Source organism: Alternaria triticimaculans (assembly GCF_023758025.1).
Source record: "Alternaria triticimaculans strain BMP 0046 chromosome Unknown scaffold_1, whole genome shotgun sequence".
Taxonomy (NCBI): Eukaryota; Fungi; Ascomycota; class Dothideomycetes; order Pleosporales; family Pleosporaceae; genus Alternaria; species Alternaria triticimaculans.
The window spans coordinates 2,224,946-2,236,789 of NW_026055958.1; the positions used below are offsets into that span (position 1 = coordinate 2,224,946).

General features: G+C 54.4%; 3 protein-coding genes across 3 annotated transcripts; 1 reads left to right on the top strand and 2 right to left on the bottom strand.

The window, feature by feature from the left end:
* Nucleotides 1-2,035: 2,035 nt before the first annotated feature.
* J4E78_000723 (uncharacterized protein) lies at nucleotides 2,036-3,207 on the bottom strand (the record flags this gene model as incomplete). The annotated part of the gene is made up of 3 exons (XM_049361385.1): nucleotides 2,036-2,342; nucleotides 2,407-2,955; nucleotides 3,008-3,207. 3 exons carry the CDS (start codon nucleotides 3,205-3,207, stop codon nucleotides 2,036-2,038), a joined length of 1,056 nt encoding a protein of 351 aa, XP_049226668.1.
* Nucleotides 3,208-3,947: 740 nt separating this feature from the next.
* On the bottom strand, nucleotides 3,948-5,588 carry J4E78_000724 (uncharacterized protein; the record flags this gene model as incomplete). Its single annotated transcript, XM_049361386.1, has 4 exons — nucleotides 3,948-4,031; nucleotides 4,085-4,674; nucleotides 4,720-5,209; nucleotides 5,274-5,588. 4 exons carry the CDS (start codon nucleotides 5,586-5,588, stop codon nucleotides 3,948-3,950), a joined length of 1,479 nt encoding a protein of 492 aa, XP_049226669.1.
* Nucleotides 5,589-7,685: 2,097 nt separating this feature from the next.
* J4E78_000725 (uncharacterized protein) lies at nucleotides 7,686-10,619 on the top strand (the record flags this gene model as incomplete). The annotated part of the gene is made up of 2 exons (XM_049361387.1): nucleotides 7,686-10,454; nucleotides 10,518-10,619. The coding sequence occupies 2 exons, from the start codon at nucleotides 7,686-7,688 to the stop codon at nucleotides 10,617-10,619; spliced, it is 2,871 nt and encodes a 956-aa protein (XP_049226670.1).
* Between the last annotated feature and the right edge of the window lie 1,225 nt (nucleotides 10,620-11,844).

The window sequence follows — 11,844 nt, forward strand, 5'->3', positions numbered from 1 at the left end:
CTTGAGTATGTTTGGCGTCGACGCCCAATTGGAAATAGCTTCAAGGTTCAGGAAAGCTTCCAGCAAGACGCGAAACCAGGAGGAAAAGGCACAAGAGAGCTTCATAATACGCGACGGAGTGAGCAGGCATGCTTATATGTCCGTGTTATTCAGGCTTACTGCTTCATTGCCAAATGCTGCAGTTTCCCCGTCTTGGGTCAATGCCAATACCGATCCTCACACATGCAACCATCGCTATCCATCAACAAAATGCCCAGACACGATCACGCGGTGCCAGCTCACCAGCCAATAGCGTCATGAGGTGATAGGCCAGGGTAAGTAATCACCGCATAACAGCTGGGAGATGACCAACGTTGGTGGCTGCAAAACGGTAAGGCGGAGCACTTGGTCGTTCTTGGGTATTGGACTTGGCCGGGCTTTGACGGTATCTTCACGCCTTGGAAGTTCTTGCTGCGATGAAGCAAGGGCCAGGAGGGGCTAAGGCTGATGCCGACATCACAAGCCGCGACGGACTCCGGGTAATATAAATCCATGGCTCAAGATACGCGGCTTCGGCGCTTCTTCGATACCACGGAGCATCGTGCGCTCAAACCCCATACAGTAACGGCAGAAACAACAGAACGGGCACAGCTATTCTGTCCCATCGCAAACCAGCCATGTACACTACATTCGCCTTGGCATTTCCTCGGTCATTCCATCTTGGTATCCTGAGGCCAAGCCACAAACACACCCACTTCTCTCAGCTGAAGCAAACGAGGATCTCACATGACGGCATGGTGCAATGTAACACAAGACTCATCGCCATATCTGCAGGCATACGTAAATGCACAAAGATGCACTGCAAGTCCACATATTTCCCGAAGGATCGGTATTAATACATCAGCCCACCCAGCAAATGCCTTGACCAGTGCTGCGGCCACTTGTATCGCAAGTACCATTCTCCAGGATTACAACGAGTACTGCACTTGCTATGCAAATTAGCAAGATATCAGCGCTTCAAGGTTCTTCCTTGCTGTTTTCAATCAAGAAAGGCGAAGCCGTCGTGCCCCGTTTTTCAACCCAAGGCTTTGCGTGATCAAGATCAGACAAAGGCGAAGGTTGTTTTCCCCGCATTCTCGCTTGGCCTTGCTTGTGCACCAACCGTTTTCTCTTGGATGTGCTTTCTTGTGGTTTCTTGGATCTGCAGCATGGGTGCTAGCAAGGTAGCGCAGATCGAACGCTGCGCGATGCACGCCTGTGGTGAGATTGAGTCTTGGTGGGCGCGCTGATGGATGCCTGAGTCTCTTCGCTTTGGCGCCTACACAAGGCGCACCTGGTGTGTAGATTCGCATGCGGCGTTCTCTCAACGCGATCACGATAGTCGGGAGTTGTCGCATGGGATCCGCGGATATCGGTCAACGCGGTATTCTTGATCATTGCCGCACGCAGTATGTCGAGGCGAAGGCTAGCATCTGTCCCAAGCCTACTGCCGGCACGCGTCTGGCGAATAAAGGAGGGAGTGCCACGCCTAGATAGATAGGGATCTGAAGATCTTCAAGAATCGGTATCTTCAACACGTCTTTGTAACCGCTCGGGATACAGCTACATCTGCTACCTCTCAGTGTCGAGCCAAGCTCTGAACTAGGCAATTCAGCTGAGCTATTACAACATTGGATCCCAGGACTTTGTGGAATTTGTCTCTGATTCTCCACGATGTACTTGCCGAAAAACGGCCCCGGAAGACGGACTTTCAACTCCCGGCCGAAGGTGCATCATCAGAACCAGCCACTTCTGCCTCTTTCCGCTGCCCGTTCAATGGGGGAGTATCTGAGGCCCTTTCTACCTCTTTGTGTGCTGGCGACGTTTTTGAAGCCCGCAGAGCCTCAGAATTATAATAATTCTGTAAGAATCGCTTCGCCCGGTTAGTCTGGTCCAACGTTTCCTCATAACCTTCCCATGTTGGGTCGACCCTTTCAAACATATCCTCGAAGTCCCGCGTCAAGCTGTCTTTTAGTTTTTCGATCCTCTTCACTTCCCTCTTGTGCTCAGGCGACGTCTAGACGCCATTTCCGTATCCTACTTCCTTCTGTTTCCCTTTATCTGTGCTGTCGCTCGTATCCGCGCTCCCTGCAAACGCAGTCTGAATCGGAGGTCTAGGTTTGGCGGCGATGTCGAGTTCGGCGAATTTGGGTCGGACTTGGAAGATGTTCACGCGGGCTGCGTTGAAGACCTGTTCGGAAGGCGGGATGGTGACTGCGAGGTTTGTGTTTTCGGTGAGACGTGTGATGAAGAACATGAAGCGACCCGTTTTGATTTGCATTTCTGCAAAGTTTGCGCTACCGGCGGGGATATTTGTGTGTTTCCTATGAGAGAAAAGAGTGTTAGCCAGGTCTTCGATCGTTGGTCGGTTGGAGGACAGGTACGTACGCCATGCTCTGTTTATGCGTCTTCAGGATGCTTGAGATGCGCTCGAACCGGTCCGTGAACGGGTTGGCTTCCTCAGTCTGCCTTGTAACATGTGCCACTGTGAGACAGGTTGTACGCTCATACAGAATGAGTTCCCTGGCATCAATAACCTCGGCCAGTTGTTCCAGCAGCGCCTCAATTGTGCCCGCATTCGGTATCAAGTAGTAGATGATCTTTGTCCAGGCCTTGTACAGGCTTTGGTCCCAGATGCTTGTTGCGAAGAACTCAACCGTATCCTTGAATCCTTCGCTAGCCTCCCGGATGTACTCGGCGCGCTCGTCGAACATGGCCTGGCGGAGGCGGGCTTGTACAAGATCCATCTTGTGTATAAGACAGAAGACTTTGGCATTGGGGCTGCATTCGTGGAGGGCGCGAATGATATTGGAGTAGGACACGACGTCGGCTGCGAACTCGCGCGATTCGATGTCGAAGACGAAGATTAGGACGGCGACGGAGCCAAAGACGTGGTTCCTAGATTGGTTGAGGTAGTTCTCGACGAAGCCGTCCTGACTGCGAAAGATCAGTTCATGTTATCGTCTGGTCTGGTAGCTGATGGGCTCACCCTCCGCAGTCCCAGAGATTGAGCATGAGGTTTCCCATGAACTTGATATTGCTGTGCTCAACGTCGATTGTCGCACCCAACCTCCGGACATCTTTGGCGACGTAGTTGCTAAAAACAATGCTTCTCATTGATGACTTGCCGGCTCCACTCTTGCCCATGAGCAGCACCTTGCGCTGCTTCTGCCGTTTGATCGAGTTCATGGTGATAGCGTTCCGACTGTGGAAGGAAGCTACGCGCGAGTCGCGATAAGGTGCGCTGTGCAAAGACCGCCGCGCGGCAAAGGTAAGGTTGGTAGCGAACGCGGAGTGGTAAGCGTCTAGTAATATGGAGCCGTCGCGTGGGATTTGGTGATGGGATGACGTACCGTAAACAGCACGCCTGGGCGAGCTTTGGCGTCCCCGAGCGGTTTTGGGTCTCTTCTTGGCAGGTGAGTGGGGCACTTCCGCACTCCGCATTCCTTCTGGGAAACGCGATGGCCATCCTTGCTATCAACAGTGTGGTCAAAGCGATGCACATCATAGTATTTATTGTATTATGTTCATGGATTTCTAGGCAGATCAAAAGTCCCCATTGCGAAGATTAGTGAAGGCGCCAGCTCTCGTTCAAAGGGCTCTGGTACGTGGCTACGGAGATTCCAAAAGTCATGGTAAGGAATTATTACAACACATGAAATGAATCTTAAGCCGCCAGCGCTTCCAAAGTAGAATGAAACGTAAACGTAGCTGGTGTGACAAAGCAGAACGTATAAACAAGAAGCTGTCCACCAAATGCGACCGTCAAGATCGTGTATCATAAATCCCATCCACTTGGCCATAATTAGAAGGTACTGCGGCGGCTGGGGCAAGGGTCCCTCGTGGGTATCGGATACGTGCTTCCGCTGCACGATGTCTGTATGTGAAGGAAGCGAAGGAAGGGCGCAACAAACGAAGAAAGGGGTATCTTAGAAAACAGTGCCGTCCGACAGGATCATGATTGGCGGTTCTTTAGTGTTGGGCCGCGACACTTCAGCAATCTCTCGACCTCCCTAGTGGTGTGGGTCAGTTACATCCCAGAACATGGGAATCATGTCAAACTTACCTTCCAACTACCAGCTTCCAGCATTTGGGCCAGATTAAGCTTGTCAGAGCCGCTCAAGCCCAACAGCTGATTTACGTCGACTAGGAGATCGTCGAGTAACCCGACAGTGACGGCGCGCCATTCCACGATCACGTCATCGTCGGCGGTAAACATCGGCACAACCTCCATGCTCGGCTGCCCTGTCACCTGTGCGTTGCGTTGGTATTGTGCAAGGCCGCGCTTCTGGTCATCGGGCTTGAGTGTTAGGAGGCCGACGTCAATGAAAAGTCCACCGTTTCGGTATTCTGGCAACCCGGTCAGGAGCTCAGCGCCGGGGAAGTGAACGTGGAGTAGCCTCGTCATTGGCACCATTAGCGAGTAGGTCATCCATTGTGTCAGCTTGTGGAAAGGGACGATGTTCTCCCACGGGTGGGTAGGATGCGATGGCATGACGGAGCACGGCCAGGCGTCGCCCATGGGTACACCGTCGATTTGGGTCCTCGTTGCCGGCCAGATGGGGGTCAAACTGTCCATGAGAGTGTTCCAGAGTGTGGGGAGGGGTATAATGGGGACTGAGGATGCTTGTGTAGTGGGGTGCGAGAGGAGGTAGTCTGAGAGTGTTAGCCAACATCATGACTTGTGGAAGGTGTGCGTACCGAGCATGTTTCCTGGCCGCGCTTCGAGACCAAAGACTTCTTGATTTTGCAGGGCTTCTGCTAGGCGGAGCAGCAGGCTAGTGCGACCCTCGAGACCGTCTATTGGGTTTGTGGCGTTGACTTGCAAGCCACGCGCCACTGTTGCGACGTCCAGCTTCTTCAGCCCCGCACTGTCGACTTGGAAGGGCTCTCTGGGATCGCTGCTGAATGCGCCGGACTTGAACATCTCCAGACTGGCGACGGCAAGACCCTCGCTGCGGCGGTAGATCCTGCCCGACTCCTTGCTCTTGTACTGCCATTTGGTGCCTGCACCTGCATCGAGGAGGACGGAGACGAGGAAGAGATCAATTAGGCGGCGGGTGCGCTCTTGGTTGTCTACGGTGGACGGCCATGACGCCATGAGCTGGTCAATTCGCGGGCGGCCACCCACATCGAAGTGCTGCCAGCGGCCGTGGGGTGGGATGGAGGCGTAGTCGGGCGCATAGTCGCGCTGCAGGCACGGTTAGAGGGAGGCGGCCCAGCATGGCATCCTTGCGCAGCAAAATGAGGCTTACCTTGATTATCGATACAACAAAGCGGGCGACATCGCCAAACTTGCTCATGTCGACCGTGAAGTGCTTGAGCTGGTTCTTTTTGGCCTTTTCGAGCACCAGCTTGGAGCGCTCGCGGACGGCGTAGATGCTGCGCAGATAGCCGGCCGGGTCGAGGGTTGGATCCGGGGCCTTTGGCAGAGGGACGTCTGGGAAGCTTGTAGGCCGAGAGCCGTTTGGGGTGGGTCCAGGAGAGCGCAGGGAGCCATTGGAGCTGTTCGGCTGGCTGCCGTTGGGAGAAACCTGGGGCTTGGAGCCCTTGCGGTTGAAGAGACGCATCGGAGGCAGCGGCGACGGAGGGCGCGAGGAGCTGGCGGAAGGAGCGTTTCTGGCGAGGTTTGCTGGGGAGTAGGAAGGCACGTCGAAAGCTGGGCGAGGATGCTCGAGAGCGATGGTTCTGTGCCAGGCCCGCGCTTACTGGCAGTGCGGAACCGTTGCCGGGAGATCCCTGGACAAACAATCCGGAAGCGACTGCGCTGGTGGAGCTTAGTATGCAAGGGAGTCGACACGTGCGCTGGTAGCAAAACCTTGTGTAGAGACTACTACCCGGGCAGTCATGAATTGCAAATCAGGCGGGTCCCAGTCCAGGCAGAGTTGAGTTGCGAAATGGGGGAGCAGAGCCAGACAGACGCGTCGCTTGCACATGTATAGCACCTGTCCACCCTGGCCAGCATAGTCGCGCCGACCGACTGCCCCTGGCTCTTCCGCGTCAGTGGACGGCACGATAGACGACGCTAGCAATAATCATCCCTCCCTCGAGCGTCCTGTTCCTGAGTCTCTCGTGTAGACTCGCCCGGCCGCCCGCTTCTCCATGCGTATCGGAGTCCGCTCCACACCGCAGGGTCCCGACTGCTTGTTCTCGTCGCGTCTATACGGAGTAGCTGCGACCGCGACCTCGCTCTCTGTTCCCCTCCAGGCATAGTTGGTGCCTTGTACCTGAGCCGTTCGCTCCAACCGCGAGCCTGGCGGCACGCACCACATCCCCTTTGCGGCTAGCCACCAGATACCTCTACCTGGTACCGGTCTTGACCCAGTTCAGGCTAGCCAGCGAACCGCTTGCATATATCAAATGCAACCTCTCATTACCACTTGTGCTGTCACCCATCGGCCAACTGCTGCATCTCTGCACCGTCAGCATCACCATGGATACGCATCCAAACCTAGATTCGCGCAGATTCTCCTGGCATAAGATTCTTTGCGAGTAGTGTGCGCACGTGAGTCATCTGGCCCTCGCTTCCTTCGGGGATGGGCGGGTGGTCAAGTCTGATACCGTGGGCGCGGGTTCGCGGCTCGGCAAATCCGCCATGCTGCCTGTGCCTGAGCGCCGAGGGTCGACTGTCTCCCGTCCAGGTACGAGCTGGCTGTTATGATCAGCCTAATAAGACGCCTGCGTGCACAGTCCGACCGAACCTTCTCGAGACCATATCATTCTTCTGCACAACTGCCGAAAGCAACTGGTATCCTTTGGAGCCAACACCACTAAGGCCTCGCGGCTTCGGTTACCGTGCCGTCTACGAGTAATGAATGACTAGATTCCTTCGGCCCGAGTCAATGTGAGACCACGGAGCCAAATCGTCCTGATGTGAGGCCATTGGGGAGAAAGCCTTGCAAAGCTTTGCTCAGGGGTCGCACAGTCGGGACAGTCCGCTCGCGCCAGGACGTGCTACTGCCACCATCTCCGCGGTCGCGGTTCGACAGTGCCCACTGACCGCATCATAACTTGCCAATTGTGGACCCGCATACGCCCACTGCATTTGTGCCTGTTGCCCGACTCCGCAGTAAGAATCCTTTGCCCGGTTGTTTACCTTGTTGTTTACCCAGCAATCGATACTGAGCCGGTCGGCTCGGAGGAACTGCTCGCACCAATGCATTGGCAGGGTACCCGGTATCGTTACAGGCATGCGGTCCAAGAAGGCAGGGAGGTCCGCATCCGAGCCATAAGAGTCCGTGCCCCGCGGGAGCTGCGAAGATGGGGCTCCATAGCACTCTATCTGCGACATCTGTGTCGGCTCTTCCTGCCTTTGCAACATTGAAGATCTTTCTTGCTTCTGTGGCAGAGACGAGGCCCTTCATAGTTGCACTACCCTAACAAATTGTGTTCGCAAATGTTGACACTTTGATTTCACCAGGGAGTTGCCTGCGAACGCCATGCAGACATGCTCAGGTAGTCGAGACTGCCCAAAAAGCAGCGCGACTACTCAGACCCTGCATATATCACGTGATGTGGCTGTGCTCTGTGGCGCGTAACGAGCAAGCGCGACCGACCATCGTGAAGCGGTCAATACACCTAATACCGATGCCAACACCCAACCCGCCATTATGATACCATTTCCTTTACACACTCATTGAAATCTTTCACACACAAGAACAGACATCATGGACGACCTAGCCGGCCTCGACTGGTCGCAGCCCGCCAAAAAGCCCGCCAACACCCCCGCGGCCTTCCCACCCTTCCGCCAGAGCCCCACGCCGCAGCTCTCTGGTCGATCCACACCCCTCTCTACGCTCTCCGCGCAACAATCTGGTTTAGGAGCTGGCTCCGGCGGTGCGCAGCAGTTCAAAGTGCCCTCGAAACCAGCGACCCCCGCAAACGATAGCTTCGCTGGTCTCGTGTCCTCCAACAAGTCCAAAGCACCGGCCAACAATTTGTCGCTACAAGAACGACAGAAGCAGATACAAGAGGAGAAGGCAAGACAAGAGGCGGAGAAGAGGAAGCAATGGGATACGACTTTCGGAGCTGCCGAGTCGACGCATTGGGACACGTTGGGAAGTGGGAAGAGCACGCCAGAACCTGCGGCATTTGGCGCACCGCGTCCTTCGAACAACCCGTTCACCAATCACGGCCTGTCCAAGACTATCAATAAGCCCTTCGCAGGCTTGGACACCTCTTCGAGACGACCTGAGGTGTCTTCACCTAGCGAGGCTGATCTTCTAGCAGCATTCAATTCAGCAGCTCCCGTAGACCGCTCAAGCCACTTTCCCGTCCCCACCCACAGCAGCGGCAGGAGCACACCTGCCTACAGCGCCAATGTCTCCCGAGGCAACACGCCACTACCACAGCCCTCCTCCAGCAGCAATGCGCTCCTCGACGACGATGACGACATGTTTGGTCTCAAGCAGATGGCGCAAAAGTCTACGTCGCCTGCTCCAGCGCCAACGACAAACGCTGCCGACGATGATATACTAGGCTTGTTAGGAAAGCCGGTCTCCGAATTCCAGCACAAGGAAGAGCCTCAGACAGCACCCGCGGAGGAATCTCGACAACAAACATCTCCAGGCCCTCAGAACGCGCATGACAAAGCTGTTGCTGAACTTGTGGACATGGGCTTTCCAGCTGAGAGGTCGGCAATTGCTCTTGCGACCACAAACTCTGGGCTCGACGTGCAGGCTGCTGTGGGATGGCTGTTAAACCAGGCGCATGCCGAGGCGAAACAGAAAACGCATTCGCAGAGCCAAGACAGATCACATCGAGAGCCTTATGATTCAGACGAGCGCCCGAGGCGTGAGAACAGCAGATCCAATGGTCGGGAGTCGTCAAGAGAACCACGGGCAAGCGGCCCTAGGCCCGCGTGGATGCAAGAAGATGAAGCGCGAAGCCGTTCAGGACAACGTAGGCAAGAAGGTCAAGAAAAAGACGTCACCCAAATGGCTTCAGATATTGGCAACAACCTATTCAAATCGGCAAACTCTCTCTGGAAGACGGGCCGCAAACAAGTACAAAAGGCTATGGCCGATTTCCAACAGGAGGGTGATCCAAACATGCCAAAGTGGATGAGAGACGCTCAGGCTGCGGAAGCTGCTCCTCGTTCAAGTCGACAGCAAAAGGCCGAGGCGTCGGCTACAGACGAAGCCATGATGCTGGAAGCTGGTGGGCGTCCCACGAAGCCATCCCGGACGAGCGACATGCGCCACCAAGCCGAACCGCTACCTGTACGACAAAGAAGAGAGCAAGAAACCGGACGAAACGGTTACCCAGACCGCATGTCATCGCAATCGCCGTCACAGCGACAGCAACCATCAAGTCTGGATAAACGACCAGCAACGCGATTAACCCGGCAAGAGGTAGAGGAACAAGGCTCTCAAGCATATATCAGCCCTGCTCGCCGGAAGAAGACTACACCGCAGCCACAGCCGCAGCCTGAAGTGGATCTTTTCTCTCCAGATCCCACGCCGCCGTCAAAGCAGTCTTCGCGCCAGCCAACGCCTGCTCAATCCAACAATCCATTCCTCCAAGCAACATCATCCCAGAAAGCTCGAAGCCCGGCTCCTACGCCAACGCCACCCAGGCCAAAAGCACCGCCCCGTCAAATACCTCCAGTCTCATCCTCCGCGCTCAGCTCATCTTCAGCCGACCGGCAAAGAGGTTCCGAAGCATACAAGCGTGGGGATTACTCTGCTGCACACGCTGCCTATTCTTCTGCACTGAGTCCTCTTCCAAGCAATCATCCCGTCACGATCATTGTACTCTGTAATCGCGCCGTCACGAACATCAAAGTTGGCGATCCGAAGGCGGCAATTGCGGATGCCGACTCAGCCTTAGCGATAATCGGCGTGTCAAGAGGAGAAGGCGAGAAGATTGCTACGGGTGGAATGGAAGGCGAAAAAGACATGAAGGAATTCTATGGCAAAGCTCTCATGCGAAAAGCTGAAGCATTGGAGAACATGGAGAAGTGGGCAGATGCACATGGCGTATGGAAAGAAGCCGTTCAGAATAGTGTAGGCGGCGCAATCGCCATTTCCGGTCGCAACCGCTGTGAGAAAGCTGCAAGTGGGAATAGCAACGCCCCGGCAGCTACTAAACGCCCGCCTCCAGCCCGCAAGCCCGCTGCTCCCAAACCCTCTGCCATGTCAGATCTTGGTGGTGGTCCCGCCAATGACTCTGAAGCCGTCAAACGCATGAAAGCCGCCAACGCCGCCGCCGAACGTGCAGACGATGAGAAATTTGCCCTTACCGACCAAGTCGATGCCAAACTCATTGCTTGGAAGGGTACCAAGTCAGATAACCTGCGTGCGTTACTGGGTAGTTTAGATAAAGTGCTCTGGGAGGATGCAGGGTGGAAGAAGGTCAACATGGGTGATCTGGTCATGCCCAACAAGGTCAAGATCATCTACATGAAGGCTATTGCCAAGGTGCATCCTGATAAGGTATGTTCTTTCCTCTCCCATGTCCAAAACAACAGGACGGTTTGCTAACCTAATTCGTTACAGATATCTCAATCGGCCACCACAGAGCAGAAGATGATTAGTGCGGCTGTGTTTGCCACATTGAACGAGGCGTGGGATAAGTTCAAGACGGATAACAATTTATGATCTATCTAGCTATCTCGACATGATGAATTCAAGAGCATGTCAACTTCAATCATTGTTTGTGTCGTCATATTGAGTCGTCGAGAAGAGGCACGTTTGCTGTAGTAATCATGTCGTCCCGATATCGTATTTCTTTGATCAATTCCGTCTAATGTAGGGATACAGGGGCGGCAAGATCACCATCACTGCACTACTCATTCCTAATCCCTCCATCTCCAAGATAAACTTTAGGTACGTTACTGCATCTCGGCCGCTACTTTGGGTACAAGAGCGGAAAGACCTGCCACTGCGTTCTCACCCAATCGTTCTTCCCTCCTCGAGAGCGCTTTGTATCCGCTCTATCCACACGCAAAAGCCGTAGTGGTGGTACCTTGTCACGGCCTCGGCCTCGGCCACCAGCAGCCAGCTAGACAGGTATCTTGCGTCATGCCGAGTTTCCGTCGAACGTTTGAGTATCCACCTCATGTCTATTCTGCGGAGCAAAGCGCAGTAAGAAAACTTAGTTCCAGGCCATCTTTCCAATGAACTGAAGATGATAGAGACGTGATGGTGAAACTTGGAAAGACTTGGCAAAATCGTGAAACTCTTCTCTGTCCTCTCCTGCAAACGTTCTTACCCATTTACTCTGGCGCTGGGTTTTGCATCCTGAAGTGGAAGGTGCGCACGTGCATGAACGGCCGGCCCTGGAACACCTGGGCACTGAAGCTTGTACTCGTGTGACGTGTCGTGTTGAAAAGCTAGATTTGTGGAATCTGGTCCACTAATGCTGTCTCTTCGGTTATGCGGCCGAAGGAACATATTTCTTGGTATGACACAACGACGACGACGCAGGTGATGCTGCTGGAAAAACAAGGACACATCTGGAACGCATTTTACGAGATACGCTGTCGAAATCGGACCGGGCAATGTAAATTCGCCGGTTTCCGCTTGCTACATTGCTTTTGGTTTCCGCTAAATTACGTTCCGGGTAGTTAGTAGTAGGTCGGTTCTTGTCCCGCCCGGTAGTCATGGAGGAGAAAAAAGGGAGCGGTACTAGTATCAGAGTTTGGCACGTTCGATTAGGGCATTTGGTCGAACTTGTGGTGGCTGCCCAGGGAGACATTGTCATTTCGTATTTACTCTGGGACCGCTCGAAACAGACTTTGGCTAGAACTCAGCTCCGGTAGCTTGCTTCTGCTGCTCGAACAATGAGCAGACGATGATCTTGTTTGCTTGTTCGCTCAAGTGC